The sequence below is a fragment of the Schistocerca gregaria genome, chromosome 7 (genome assembly GCF_023897955.1).
Source record: "Schistocerca gregaria isolate iqSchGreg1 chromosome 7, iqSchGreg1.2, whole genome shotgun sequence".
In the NCBI taxonomy this organism is placed as follows: Eukaryota; Metazoa; Arthropoda; class Insecta; order Orthoptera; family Acrididae; genus Schistocerca; species Schistocerca gregaria.
The window spans coordinates 551,423,416-551,439,801 of record NC_064926.1 but is presented as its reverse complement, the minus strand read 5'-3'; the positions used below and the strand labels follow the sequence as shown (position 1 = coordinate 551,439,801).

Genomic DNA, 16,386 nt, shown 5'->3' with positions numbered 1-16,386 from the left:
AGCCACCGACGACCTCCTTCCCCATCCTACAATAATCCGTTGGAACCAATGACGCCGCTGTTTGGCGCCCAACCAATGGCAATATGATCGGACGGTGATGTAACACTAATGGATGTCACACAGCTATTTCTGGCAATCGCATGCCTCCTAGAGCTTGCATTGTCTATGTCACATTATACTAAGGTTGGAAGCTCCTCTCTTCGTTCTTCCGTGTTAGCAACGTAAGAACTGTGTATGAAAACACAACTAGTTTATTTTACATTTACCAAGACATCTTTCGACACCATTGTATTATTAACACAGTTCAATTAGCGATGTAATTTTTAGGTGAGTGTCAAAACCAAACGAAGAAAATTGCTAAATATTGTATTTATTAGGCCTACAGCAGTTAAATTATTACAAATGTGATGTTGCACTTTACAGAAATAAAAATTTGACACACAGAAGATGACACATTGGTGTCGAAACATGTCTAGGTGAGGCGTCCGTTGTCGCCGAGGGGTTATAGGCACTTCAGTCTGGAACCGCGCGACCGCTACGGTCGCAGGTTCGAATCCTGCCTCGGGTATGGATGTGTTTGATGTCCTCAGGTTAATTAGTTTTAAGTAGTTCTAAGTTCTAGGGGCCTGATGACCTCAGATGTTAAGTCCCATAGTGCTCATAGCCATTTGAACCATGTCTGGGTAAACATAAAAATAAACTAATTGTGTTTGCATAAGGCTGGTTTCCAAAACTATCCAGTTTCTGTCTGCATCTTATAGTTAGAAGTCAAAATATGGAAGAACCGAACATTTTTCACTTTCGTGGCTACTTCAGGGTTTTTCTAAGAACGTGAATTGAAAACTTATTGTTGTCGTAGACACGTTGTGATCCTATCTGTCCTTCGATAGGTATTCCCGTCTTTCTCAGTAAATAGTATCACAACATTAATGTTATAAAATCAGTGTAAACTTTGGTAAATTTTTTGTGTACTACACTGAAGTGCCAAAGAAACATGTACAGGCATGCGTATTCAAATACTGAGGTATGTAAATAGGCAGAATACGGTGCTGCGCTCGGCAACCCCTTTATAAGACAACAAGTGTCTGGCGCAGTTGTTAGATCGCTTACCGCTGCTTCAATGGCAGTTTATCAAGATCCAAGTGATGTTGAACATGGTGTTGTTGTCGGCGCACGAGCGACGGGACACAGGATTTCCGATGTAGCGATAATGTGAGGATTTTCTCCTATCATTTCACGAGTGTACCGTTGATATCAGGAATCCAGTGAAGCATCAAATCTCTGACATCGCTGCGGCCGAAAAAGATCCTGAAAGAACGGGACCAAAGCCGAATGAAGAGAATCGTGCAACGTGACAGGAGTGGAACCCTTTCGCAAATTGCTGCAGATTTAGAGGCTGGGCCATCAGTAAGTGTCAGCGTGCGAACCATCCAACTTAACATCATCGACATGGGCTTTCGGAGCCAAAGGCTCACTCGTATACGTTTGATGAGTGCACGACACAAAGCTTTATGCACCGTCTATGCCCAACACCAATATAGGACTGTTGATGACTGGATACATATTGCCTGTTCGATTGAGTCTTATTTCAAATTGTGTTGAGTGGATGGACGTGTACGGGTATGGAGACAGCCTCCTGATTCCATGAACCCTGCAAGTCACCAGGGGACTGACAAGCTGGTGGAGGCTCTGTAATGGTGTGGAGCGTATGTGGCTGGAATGATATGGGACTCCTGATACGGCTAGAGACAACTCGGACCGGTGACACGTACGTAAGCATCGTATCTGATCATCTGCATCACTTCGTGTCAATTGTGCATACCGACGGACTTCGCTAATTTCAACCGGACAATGCGACACCCTTCATGATATATGGTCGGTTACCAGTTTCCTTTGCTCTTCAGTGTATATTGATGATGTACTGAGACCATGTAATGTATGAGCTGCTTTCTCCACGAGCTGTAAATATGCAATAGGATGCCACACAGTATAAAGACCAACAAAAATAATTTATTCAATTCAAACTGAAGCCGAAGTAGAAATTGCCGAATGTATAAGCTGCAAACGGAAATGGTGCATAGTCAATGAAAGAAAGACAAACAAGGTAAAATGCAAAGAAATCCCAGTGTAGTCAGTGATTAGACCGGGCGATACTTCTGAACTGTAAATGTATTTATGTGTGACCCCTTCGCCCCAATAATGTTGCCACAGGTTCACACAATAAGGTCAGGGGACATTATTTTGACAGCATAGATGATAACCTAATAATACTTCGCAGTCTAAACAAAGGCTACACATTGAATATTTAAGAAAAACTTGTATTCCTATTCACATTAGAAAATGTAGACATTCAGCGACAAAGCTGAGACACTGCCAGTATGCTTCTTTTGGAGTTTCTCAAACGTACTAGACGATGCACTGTAACTTTATCTAAGACCTTATACATAAAACAATTCCGAGAACACGAGACCGCAATATTAACATATAAACAAGATGCAACTAAGTATATAAGTTTTTGTGTTTTATGTTTTTGTTTTTTGGAGTAATATTATTCTTACGGAAAGGGGCTGTAAAGAATCAAACAATGATATATTTGTTGTCTATACCCTAGATTCATAGTATAAGCCCGGAACGGACGCTCTTTGACTCACAAGTCACTGTATCTCTACATCTGTACAGTATCTGGGTTATTTGTTTTATTGATTCTTGTTTGAGTCACATCTACAGGGTGTTACAAAAAGGTAAGGCCAAAATTTCAGGAAACATATCTAACACACAAATAAAGAAAAGATGTTATGTGGACATGTGTCCGGAAACGCTTAATTTCCATGTTAGAGCTCATTTTAGTTTCTTCAGTATGTACTGTACTTATAATGATTTCATAAGGGATACTCTACCTGTGCGGCTAGAACATGTGCCTTTACAAGTACGACACAACGTGTGGTACATGCACGGTGGAGCCCCAGCACATTTCAGTCGAAGTGCTCGTACGCTTCTCAACAACAGATTCGGTGGCCGATGGATTGGTAAAGGCGGACCAATTCCATGGCCTCCACGCTTTCCTGACCTCAACCCTCTTGACTTTAATTTACGGGGCCGTTTGAAAGCTCCTGTCTACGCAACCCCAGTACCAAATATAGAGACTCTTCGTGCTCGGATTGTGCACGGCTGTGATACAATACGCCATTCACCAGAGCTGCATCAGCGCATCAGGGATTCCATGCGACGGAGGGTGGATGCATGTATCATCGCTAACCGAGGACATTTTGAACATTTCCTGTAACAAAGTGTTTGAAGGCACACTGGTACGTACTGTTGCTGTGTGTTTCCCTTCCATGATTAATGTGATTTGAAGAGAAGTAATAAAATGAGCTCTAACATGGAAAGTAAGCGTTTCCGGACATATGTCCGCATAGCATATTTTCTGTCTTTGTGTGGGAAGAATGTTCCTGGAAGTTTGGTTCAAATGGCTCTGAGCACTATGGGACTCAACATCTATGGTCATCAGTCCCCTAGAACTTAGAACTACTTAAACCTAACTAACCTATGGACACCACACAACACCCAGTCATCACGAGGCAGAGAAAATCCCTGACCCCGGCGAGAATCGAACCCGGAAACCCAGGCGCGGGAAGCGAGAACGCTACCGCACGACCACGAGCTGCGGACTGAAAGTTTGGCCGTACCTTTTTGTGATACCCTGTATAGGTGAAAATGAATATTTAAAACGTGCCTCGATGTTCTTGCATGTGCAACGTACTATAATTTCGTTTATTGTTGCTCCAAATTTTCAATTTTAATGCTACGTTCCGTTATTATATCACATGGACACCAAAATAGACATCCGGCTGCATACAACATACAAAAATGTAATGTAATCCACTGACCCACCAGAGGATGTTGGTGTAAGTCCACGAAACGCGACCTGGCAGTAAATAAGAAATGAATGACACATAAAATTACTTTCATTTATATGTTATTGTCATAAACAGTCACAGTTTCCTAACCACAGTCCAACATGGACGAAGGATGGTGAGGCAATGAGAAGCTAAAAATACTAGATCAGACAAACCGTTTGGCTGAAAAGTAACTGACTACGACTGAAGTAGAGGTGATGCAAAAATCAGCCCGTTAATAGTAACAAAAGTGCTTCTGGAAAAGAAAAATGTAAATTTATGTGTTAGCGAGTCTTAACTGAAAGTTTTTGTTGACATGTAGGCTTTTACCTATGCGGAACGTTAATGACAAACATTAGAGACAATAGGTCAGTGGAAGATTTTGAAATGTGGTACTACAGAAGAATACTGAAGATTGGGTAGATTGATAGGACAGAAAAACATAACTGGGAAGTAGAGAAATTTATGACTCAAAGAGGCAGTTCGTTAATGGTAGGACCCCAGGGAGTGGAGATTTTTGAGGAAGAACGAATCAGTAACTTCCTATTTCTGTAAGGCATATACCTTACAGTTTTTCTGTGTCCTTGAAATAGGTTAATGCTCACATTTCAGAAATTTTTATTTTCTTCTTGACTTTCTACAAATCTGCTGATACAAGCAAACTAGTTATTTGTTTACAAAAATAAAAAAATCACCACGATGTGAATCTGTTGGTCTGTTGAAAAGAGAAAATAGTTAAGATGAACGATGATTAATTTTATAGATGGCAATCCTAGATTTCATCTAGTACTCAGTATATATTTCGAATTTATAATCAGTTTTAGCCCCGAACTATGTAAAACTATTATCATATGTTGCTATGACTATACTATAATAAAAAATTACATTAACGTACAATTCATTGATGACAGGATATGCTGAGTAATGAACTCCTTAGAAATCGAATATCCTAAACCAGATGAATGTATCAACAGCCTGACTGCGAGGCGCACAAGAGCACACATCCTGTTCGCACAAAAGTGCATTCCTTCTGTTACCTGAGGCTTATAATAAATTAACATTATATTAAACCCGTGAACGGAGTAAAAAGTGCTTGCACGTTACATCGATGACAGCCGATTTTATCCGCAACAGGGTCACTCACGAACACACTTTTTAATAAATGCTCAATATTCATTATTCAGACTTCACTGGCTTTTTTTTTTTAATTTGTCTAGTAGACGTATCACGATGCATTATATTTCTTCTCTTTCTGCTACATTTAACTCTGACGTTGTACACTTCCAATATTAACATACGTTTTATAATATAATAGTTCTGTTTTATGCAGAATTCTTTTTCTTTTGTGAACTACCAGTGACCAGAATCGCTTTCAGCCGTATTGTAGGTATAACATTCTGTTTTTTTCCGTCTTTTTGTGGCATTCACGTGAAACGCATGCGCTGATACAAAAACAATATATTTTATTTCTCCTATTTGACATATTAAACTCCGTATTTTTCTCATGAATACTCGGAAATATATCATACGAAGAGATGGAAATACTATCGAATGTGTTTTCTGTAGTTGAAATGTGTAATAATTATAAAAGGTTACCCATATTATTCCGTTCGGTCCTGCCTCGTGTTGAGAATGAAGTTTTGATTTCGCAGAAGAGTGTTCCCTGGAATGAAACTTCCTTTCAGATTATTATCATTGATTGGCGAGGCGTAGACCAATTCCTTCAAGTGCCCCATGACTAAAATTGTAGGGGATAAAGGTCAAGGTGTTCGGCCGCCCCAACCAATCCAGCGATCTTGTAATGTCAGAAGTTCGCGCACATTACAATGAATGCGTGCTGCTGCGCCATCACGCGTGAACCACATTTATATTCGTTGGTGCAATGCCACAGTCTCCAGCAAGGTAGGTAATAAATTATAGAGACTGTCCAGATAATGCGCCCCAGTTAACGCCGTATTAACCTATCGCCAAGTATTCCTGCCCATCAGTTCAATGAAAATCGGTGTTGATGTCCGCTTTCCTGATTTGCCTGGCGATTTACTTTTACGCATAGATGCTGGTCCTGGGAGTTCACTACACCATCTCATTTGAACCCAGCTTCATTGGTAAATAAAATCTTGGTGTGAACAGTGCATCTGATATGTGTACAGCAATTTCAATTTTTCATGAAGTACTCCCGTCGCCCCCCCCCCCCCCCACCCCCACCCCAACAGATACGAGTGTGAGACACGCATTCTGTTGCTGATAATCGTCGTACACTGATCTCAGTGGTTACTTCCACCGAACGTATCACACTCCCCTCTTTGTCAGGTGTGTGGACTTTGCAGGGCCTTCCACTGTCGGTCTTCCGAGTTACGAGGGTACGGGCGCAGGAAAAGTCTGTAGAACATCTTGGGGGAGGGCAGTCTGCGCTGTGGATATTTTTCAGCGTATAGGACACGGGCTCGCTGAGTACATCCATTTGCCAAACCATAGCAGAACAAGTAGAAGAAGGCTTCCATTGCTAAATGTAAATGTACTACGCCATTTGTACGTACAAACAGCGCCATAAAAGTAAAGACATAAGTTAATCCGCGTTTGGAAGTATACGTACCCAGGGTTTGACAGTATTGTACAACAAGGCACGTCGCCTACAACACGACTCTAACCACACAACTGACTACAGTCCACCTAATGGTAGGTAGAGTACTGTGAGTACCCTGCCGACACATTTTGCAGGCGCCGTTGCCATACTATGCTAGTATCCGCAACCAAGTGTCGCCCATCCTTTCCTATAAACACGTGTTTATGACGGAAAGTTTGCGTTTACAAACGTATGTTTATTGGACTTATTTGTCTTGTTTCGGTAAGTACTACCATCTCTAAAAGTATTCGACACTTGCTTTTGATCACACTGTATAGTGAGGGGAGTTTTTCCCTATTCCTCACGGATGCTTGACATTTTGTATAAGTGGCACTGCAAGAAATTTCGTTTTAGACGGTGGGATAACCGTATTTACAATTTTAGACGATCAACCAGAGGAAGTGTTATTGCATAAACGTTTTGGAGTACCTTCGTTGGTTTGTAACTCATACCTGCCATAGTCTTTCACTGTGATCCGTGCAAGAAATTCCATAATGCTACAACTGTATTATGGTAAAATAATAACATTCAGCCTTCATCACAAAAGGCTTTGAACCTTGGAACAAAATCTACTGTAGCTGGCGACGAGATGCTTCTGACATAACAGGATATGGCGCACCAGAAAACGAGAATTTCCTAGACAGAAGGCGCAAATCCCATTTTCGGTTGTTGGGGAGAGATGGGGGATGGGTGGGTAGACGGGGCTGTAACAGCTTATCACTTTCTGTGTGACCCTCCCTCCGCGTTTAAATGTAACTCTCTACCTTTACTGTATCACTGATGATTTTAATTACAATGATTAAAAATACACAAAATGTGTAAATATAATCACTGTAGCTTGTTTAAAGATGATAAAAAATGGTTCAAATGGCTCTGAGCACTATGGGACTTAACAGCTATGGCCATCACTCCCCTAGAGCTTAGAACTACTTCAACCTAACTAACCTAAGGATACCACACAACACCCAGCCATCACGAGGCAGAGAAAATCCCTGACCCTGCCGGTAATCGAACCCGGGATCCCGTGCGTGGGAAGGGAGAACGCTACCGCACGACCACGAGATGCGGGCAATATACGATAAAATACACAGCTAACCCTCACTCATTACATGGTAACTGAAGATCGTATTTTGTATCTCGAGAGAATGATAATGCCTAGGCTTAATGTATTACTACCGGAACAGCATGATTGAAGTAGTTCTGTTTCTATTTAGTTTTAACAATGTGTTAACTGCAGTCATTAGCCACCTGGTTCATTGTTACAATACTGTTACTGCTTGTCTTGTGTAGCTCCATCAACTACAATGGCATTTCTACCAACATGCGTCAGAGTCACCATAAACTAATCAGTGCAAATACATTACAATGGATCTGAAGAGAATGTAGCACGTCCGAAAATAATGTTTTCGTTCTTTTGCAACAAAATATCTCTTTCATTAGAAAAGCGGCTTTTGATGTTGTGGATGTTTTCGTCATAAATGTTCAAAAGAGATAACTTCCGCTACATCAGTCATAGCGAGCCAGGTGAAACTTAACATAATAGCAGTTGAAATTATTTATAACGCAACAGCATCAAAGGCCTAAGAAAGGGCTCTCTCATATTCTCCAGTGTTCGTGTTTTTTATTTCCGGAGCTTTCTGTGTTCTACGTAGTTCCACGAAATATGACACTATTGTGGGGTTGTATCCAAATAATGCGCTGGGTAAACCACAGTACTGCTCCTTTGTCCCTATCTACGTCGCGGAGGATGATGAATCGATAAATATGCTCATGTTGACTTCAGATTCATGGGGCGCTCCATTCTGTTGTATGTAACGATCACCATCGTTAGAAAGATAATGAGTAATGCCGATCAACAATGTAAGGTTAGTGTCACCAGTGACTGTAAATCCACAGATTTACAGTTCCGTCAACCATCGTGAAAAGAGCCCACCTGAAGCTTATATTTCTTCTAACGCAATACGTTTCTTTTTACTGCCGGCTTTGGCAAAAGCGCCGTTACCCTACTGGCTAAAATTCATTTAAGGGCACGTTGTATGTCCTATGCCACCAATTTTAAATTATCGAATTTTGTGACCCATTATCTTCGAAAGTTTTTTAAGACACCAACTTAATATAATTATTGTTTGAACAGCGGAAGTTGATGACACATTACTGGAAAACGGAGAATGTGACAGCAGTTCATTGGCATCGCAGAACTTAATTCTCAACACAGCCAGAAATAATTGAATGCAATTCTCTAGATACTGAACTATAATTATTACTAAAATTGTATTGTGGGGAATGTTATCTTTCGTTAAAACACGAAATTTTTTACAGAATTTGTAAATAAGTGAACATAAAAACAAAACAGCTAAGGATATTTTAATTATTTTAGTTCCATATGTGTTGAATTTCACAGTTCGTATGCTGTGAAAATTTCATGTTTCTACCATCAGTACTTTTTTAAGAAAACGGGTCATGTATTTCAAAAAACGTGGTTCAGAGACATTGAGGTTTAAAAATTTTTTTCTTTTCCTGGCCCATAGTCTGTATCTTCCTCAGTGTCACAACAGCCCACTGCTTGCCTCCTCCTCTTTCTTGCTTCGTTTGGCATTTACTGAGCAGCTGACTCCGCTTCACGTACACGAAGCTCAAACTGTTCCCGCAGTCCTTTAGCTGTGTTCTGTCCAAATCTTACCCCTAACGTCTACAGAGCCTTAAATCTTTCATAGTTCCCACCATTGAAAGTTATTACAGCATCAGACACTGCTACCTTTAGAGTCATAAGGCCCACAAATACATTTGTAGACACACAGCATCACACAACATTATTGAAGGACTCATTCGCATTCTGCGTCCTCCCATGTAATTACTTCTTTAGGAGCTCAGGACTTACCAAACCTCTGTAAATAGGTTTGATTGCCTCCATTACTGCCAAGGGAAGAGAATGTTTATGTGTAATTTCATGCAGGGTGCCAGAAAATTCAGCTTGCCTATATTTACACCAAGTGTTTGGTGGAGGTTGACACAAAGCATGACAAGGCTTCTCATCGGTTGATATTGAAAGAAAGTGCTCCATATAGCTCTTCATCTTCTCTACATTGTCACACTTATCTCTATTGGCCTTCCCACAATATTCCTGTAAATCATCAATTACTTTGTCCGTTAGTCTTCCAGCACATTTTATTCTCTTGCCATCAGACAATTTTCTGTTACCCAGCTTGGTTTTTAGGTGTAATTCCAACTTCTGAGACGTAGCAGTAGGTACAAAACGAAGCAATTCACAGTCTTGTAGACAGTGTAGTTTCCAAGATACGATTTCTCAACTTTTGCAGTATATGGGTAGCTGCGGAATTTGGCAGTCACACATCAATATTCTAAATATTATTTGAAGGTCTCACCATTGTCTGACTTTAATGTATTTTATACCAAAATGTTCAGAAAAATCTACAGTACATTATGGAGTAGGAAACAGAAAATGTCAGATTTCAACGAATTTCACGCACAACATCCCCTTAACAACGACCTTCACATCGCTTTCACAGTAGAGTATATCACTGCCGCCTGTGTGCTATTTTTCTAAACGATTTTCCGTGTATTCATATGCACTTGGCTTCCCTCTCCGCTATGGTCAGACAATTTGCAGCCCAAGTAGTAGCAGCGAACAAAGTACCGCTACTGCTGAATTTGTCCCTAGTTTTATATATCATTCACTTCAATACTATCTTTGGTTTTATCACCCAGTACATGCGGTTGGAATGTAATCAAATTAAATCAGGTGACGCCGAGTGGAACAGATTAGGAAATGAGACACTTAAAGTAGCAGATGAGTTGCTATTTTTGAGGCAAAGTAACTGATGATGGTCGAAGTTGGGAGGATGCAAAATGTACACTAGCAATGGTAAGAAAAGCGTTTCTGAAGAATATAAATTTGTTAACATCGAGCATAGCTTTAAGTGTCAGGAAGTCCATTCTGAATGTATTTGTGTGGAGAGAGAGCCATGTACGAAAGTGAAACATGGATGATAAACAGTTTAGACCAGAAGAGAATAGAAGCTTTTGAAATGCTGATGATAAGATGGGCAGATAGCATAAATAATGAAGAGGTACTGAATAGAACTGACGAGAAGCGACATTTGCGGCGCAACTACACTAAAAGAAGGGATCGGTTGCTACGACGCATTCTGTGGCATCAAAGAATCACCAATTTAGTATCAGAGGGAAGTGTAAAAAAGTGTAAAAAGGTGTAAAAATCGTGGAGGGAGACCAAGAGATGAATATAGTAAGCAGATTCAGAGAGATGTAGGTTGCAGTAGTTACTCGGAGATGAAGAGGATTGCATAGGATAAAACAGCACAGAGAGCTGCATCAAACCAGTCTTTAGACTGAACACCATAACAACATCACATGTGGTTATTATGTTCCCTGTTCCGTTTAGTATGAAGTGTGCTTAACCTACCAAAATGCTAAATTTTCTAAACCTACTCTTTCTCCACTCATGTTCATCGAGAGCTTCTGTTCCAGTCGCGGGTGCCATGTGTGGATAAATTGGGTATTTATGGCTACCATATACAAGTGTGCAAAATTCTCTCTAGAACGTAGGATCTCAGATTTCCTCGTGTTATGTCCTGGGCCAATCGGTGAAACCTCTGTAGTCCCACACATGCCGTTATGACAGCGACCATACTTTACTTTTTTCCCAATAAAGTGGCCTCAGACTGTAATCACTGACATTGTTTCTGGCTGAGTTGAGAATTCAGTCCTGCAATGCCGATGAGCTGCTATCAAATTCTCCGTTTTCCAATAATGCGCCATCAACTTCCGTTGTTCAAACAGTAAGAGTACCCAACCATGTTTGCTTAAATTCCCGTATAAAGAGTTGATGAATTATTCAGTTTCAGAGAGCGTGTGCTTTAATTTCAGAAAAAAATGTGTATGTACAGAGTTTAATTAATGAGGGGTTCAGTTTCAAAGAGACCATATTATTTTGAGGTGCCGTGTATTGTATTGTCTGGTCATATGCTATAACTATGTTTTCTTTTTCTCTTTGTTTCAGCCTACATCCACAAAGAGCACAGCTTTGCACATTCCCTGAAGCGTAAGTAAATCTCAAACATTCTCAAATTACGGTTTCTATATTCCTCAGCTAATACTATTGCTCGGGGATAACTATGAAGTGCCCTTTGTGAAACAGGAAAAGGTACACCGTTAGCTTGTACAAGAAATAACACTGTGGTACACATTTGCATTATTAATATAGGTTACGATGTGAGTGTGAAACAAATTCTCAAGAAACTGTTAGATACTGTTAGATAAACAGCAAACGTATGCCTCAGTTAATGAGTGAAGATGTTTCATTTATTTAGCAACAAATTACCGTCATAATATCATGCTTCGCATTTAGGGGAACACGGATCTGAGGGGGATACTTTTGTAAAATGAAGGAATAAAAGAAAGCGTTTCTTAAAGGTATAAAGAAATCACCTTACAGTATAACTCACAGTCCATCACTTGAAAACCACTTTAAACCGTATGTTATACATTTTTTACGTGTTTTCAAATAAATGCCCATATATTTCCAATTCTGCCCCATCCACGGGGGAGAATAGGATAAGAAACTTTTTATTAAATTATGGTTAAACGATGCAATTGTTAGGAATATCGTCTTGAAACAAAGGCATAAAGTTATGAAACGAAAACGTCAGACAAAAGAACTTCAAATCTTCAAAAGAATCGGTGACAGTAAGAAAATATTTTAATAACATTCTGAAAAAGGACAATAGTACCAGGTTACTGTTACTTTAATGAAACCCACCGCTAGAGTCCCACAAGTATTTTCTAATTTGTGAACAGACCACATAAGGTAGCTCGTAACAAATCCTGGTACCCAGTCCTGACCAAACATAAGGTATTCTTTGTCATACAGTGTGTGTGTGTGTGTGTGTGTGTGTGTGTGTGTGTGTGTGTGTGTGTGTGTTTAACAACTTTCTTTATCTAATTGGTAGGCTAATGATCTGACAATGAGATGTTTCACCTTGGACTGAAGTGTGTTCTCTAGTAATCTCAAGTTTGCTAACAGATCGTCTTCTTCGTCTGTAGTGCACATATGGTTAAATTTTTTATCTGATTTGTCACCTCCGTAGTTGAGATTATTCATTTACGAAAAAATTTTGCAAAATTCATTTTGACACGTTGAACTCCGTAGATACTTTTAAAACTCCCATCTCACAAGATAAAACGGTTGAAACTGCCGTTCCCTTTAATTTAATACTCAGATGTTGTCTGTTGGTCGTTCTAATGTATGTTCTCAGTATATGGAAAATATAGAAGTAAGTAGTAGGAAAACTACTTCCCTCAAAAAATGACAGGACACAAAGGAACAGTATACCATTCTGTACTATCCCGTTCTTCCCCAGAATCAAATTGTTAACAACTTTCATGCGGTGCAATAACTGGCATATTTCAACATATTATGTAACTAACGTATAGTGAACGACTTCCACTTTAAGATTTCATGCCAATAGAGCACGTTCAGGTTTATCTTGAGTTTAAATTCGCCAGACGTCATAGAAACAAAACTGGAAAAGTAAAGAACAACTGTTCTCTTACAAGTCGCACATCAAACCAAGTGGAAATGACCGTCGCACCCTCCCATCTATTCAGAGACGTAGTTAGACGTAGTTACATGTCACCGCAATTGGTTCCAGTATTCTTCAGTTTAGAAAACAGCACTATCCCGACGTGCCCTGGTATCCCGTTCTGTCTCGTATTCCCTTACATAGCATTGTTCTTGCTATGTAAAGCATTGTACGAATCATAATTTCGATAATGTTAGTTTTCAGTGAGTCACTTTATATATACTTCTTTCTCTGTGTAAGTCAATATTTTTAAAGAATTGTGGAGTATATCGTTTACTTCAGCAGAAGCCGAGAGGAATTATTAACTTTTATATAAAAGGAATTAGCCATCAGCGGGACGCTGATATGGAGTCTACTACACCTATTTCAGACTCTAGCTTTTATCTGTATAAAATACGAAAATTCTCATCTTTTTATGATCATAACTATTCGTTATATTTAACACAAGTAGCATCATTCGAAGTGTAGGCATTTAAAATTGTTGTAATACGTGTTTGTGATACATGCAGTTCAGGTTTCTCTCGAGAGAAATGAGCAGGGACAAATTATTCACCTCTGACACCAGACACAGCTAAGTATGTGTACGAGACATCTGACGTAAACGGATGCAGTGGTTTTCTAATACCTCTTCATAAACGTCACGTATACTACATCATCGTGGCACAACAGACAAAATGCCACTTCAGCTGGAAGGGCCACATTTTAATAAACGACACTCTGTTTAAGTGACCCTATTTATAGTTGTTTGTAACTGGGTGATAAACTTCATACTGGATACATTTCGGAGCAAAGTACGTCTTCAACAGACGTTGTAATATATTAAGACTGTGCGAACCCACATCAGCCTCTCGTCTTCGTCTAGTGGCAAATATGTTTATTTAACAGTCTAACATTAAGGACTGAATATCTGAAGTTACTAGTCATACACAAGTCGCTATGTGTTCCTTGGTTTTGTTAGTGCTTCATCTCGATATCATCCACAATGTTCGTTCTTTATCCTTGTGTGTGTTACATTGGGGTATTTGGGTTCTTTCCTTAATATGAGCCCCTTAAATGTTTGAATTTGAGAAATGAAGTAACGGAGTTGACGTAAGTTCGGAAAGATTAATTTTTCCTATATGACTATCGAAAATAGTCCTCGGTCCGTAAGATGTTCATTGTGAAACATAAAGGTTCATAGAACAGCCACAGCTATTTGAACCTTGCATCATTTAAACAATTTCTATTATTTGTGAGGCATGAATCCCACAAAACAAAAACTCCAATATAGATTTACGTTCTACTTTGTACCTCGTGTATGAAAATTTATTTCCACAAATCACATGTTGTACATTTCTTAGATACCGCTCTGGAAAAGTTGGTTATAAATTTCGTTATTTAATAAGACTGGCGTAATTTCTTTTATACCTCTTATGCATCAGTTACAATTGACAAATTATATAGGTAACTGCATCACTTTTGTGGCAACCTTCTTAATGTCCTTGTTACATGCCTATTACCGATTCTAACTCAATATTCCAGTGAGAAAAACTTAGTTGTGTACCTTAGATTAATTAGATATTTATAGGTAGATCAGGTACGTTCACACTAACATGGAATGAAAACAAGGATGGTGATAACATGTCACTAGATTCGTAATGGAGACATTCATCCAGCTTAATAAGACAACATCCATCTTGTCAGAAAGTTCACAGTTCGTACTAATAGACGGAAAGTCATCGAGTAAAACAGAAGCATTGTCCGGGGTTCCCTTATGAAGTGTTACAGGCCCTCCTTTGTTCCTAATCTATATTAATGACATAGGAGAAAACCTGGGTAGCCGTCTTAGATTGTTTGCAGATGATGCTGTCATTTACAATCTTGTAAAGTAATCAAGTGCCCAAAACGAATTACAAAAATATTGAGATAAGATATCTGTATGGTGCGAAAAGTGGCAATTCACCCTGAATAACAGAAAGTGTAAGGATATTCACATGAGTACTAAAAGAAATTCGCTAAATTTCGATTACACGATAAATCTCACAAATCTGCAGGCTGTAAATTCAACTACTTAGGGATTACTGTTAAACGTAACCTAAAATGTAATGATCACGTAAATAATGTTGAGTGTGGGGCAAATCAAAGACTGCGATTCATTGCAGAAAACTTAGAATGTGCAACTGGTCTACTAAAGATACTGCTTACACCATACTTGTCCGCCCTATTCTGGAGTATTGCTGTGCGGTGTGGGATCCGCATTAGATGGGACTGACGGACGACATCGAAAAAGCACGAAGAAGGGCAACTCGTTTTGTATTATCGCGAAATAGGGGAGATCTTGACACAGACATTGTACGGGAATTGGAGTGTGAAACATTTTTAAAAAAGGCCATTTTCGTTGCAACGAGATCTTCTCATGTAATTTCAATCATAGGTTTTCTTCTTCGATTGCAAAAACATTGTGGTAGCACCCACCTACATAGGGAGAAACTATCATCACGAGAAGTCAGGGCTCCCAAAGAAAAATTTGAGTGCTCATTTTTCCGGGGCGATAGAGAGATAGCTTGAAGGTGATTCATTGGTATATCTGCCAGGCACCTTGTTGTAAATAGAAGAGTAATCACGTACATGTAGATGTAGATATACATAGATATACAATATTAGTTTTAAGCCTTGATGAGCTACGTCTTGTGCAGGTTAGCACTGAGCCATTGTTTAAGTTTAAATAAGTTATCCATAGAATCTGTCAACCTTTGTTTTTAATACAGTATATACCTGATGAATTTTGTAGCCAGAGCTTCTTTTTGAGACAGAAGAAAAGTCTATTAGGCTTCAACATCCGTTGACAACAGAGTCATTAGAAGGTAAGTGGTACTTTCTAAATGACTTATAATTATTGTTGATACTTGTGTGATGCGGATCATATTCAACGAACACAATAAGAACAAAAGAGAATAATATGAGCTCCCGCAGACAATGGAGACAATATACTGCTCCCGAAGTAGAAAGTGTTTTAGAGCTAAGTAGCCGTAGATTTCATTGAGGCAACAATACCCATCATTCAACTGATACTGTTGTACTTTACGAAACCATAGAAATCCAAACAAAGGTAGCTGGACAGATAGTGTAGCACTTTGTAGTCTCTCACCCCACATAATTTTAAGATTCCTGACCTTGGTTCCTGGTGATAGGCAATCGAACTATCGAGGGAAACTTACTTCAGGAACCTCGCGTAAGAAACGAAGCAGCAGGCAGACTGCATTTCTAC

The 16,386-nt window shown here is 39.4% G+C and overlaps 1 protein-coding gene across 1 annotated transcript in view; it reads left to right on the top strand.

Moving 5' to 3' along the window:
- Positions 1 to 11,547: 11,547 nt before the first annotated feature.
- Positions 11,548 to 16,386, top strand: part of LOC126282474 (limbic system-associated membrane protein-like) — a gene marked incomplete at its 5' end in the record, with an annotated part of 867,777 nt that continues 862,938 nt past the window's right edge. Inside the window, one exon of the mRNA XM_049982131.1 lies at positions 11,548 to 11,599. Coding sequence (XP_049838088.1) covers positions 11,548 to 11,599 — 52 coding nt within the window. The remainder of the gene's footprint in view (positions 11,600 to 16,386) is intronic.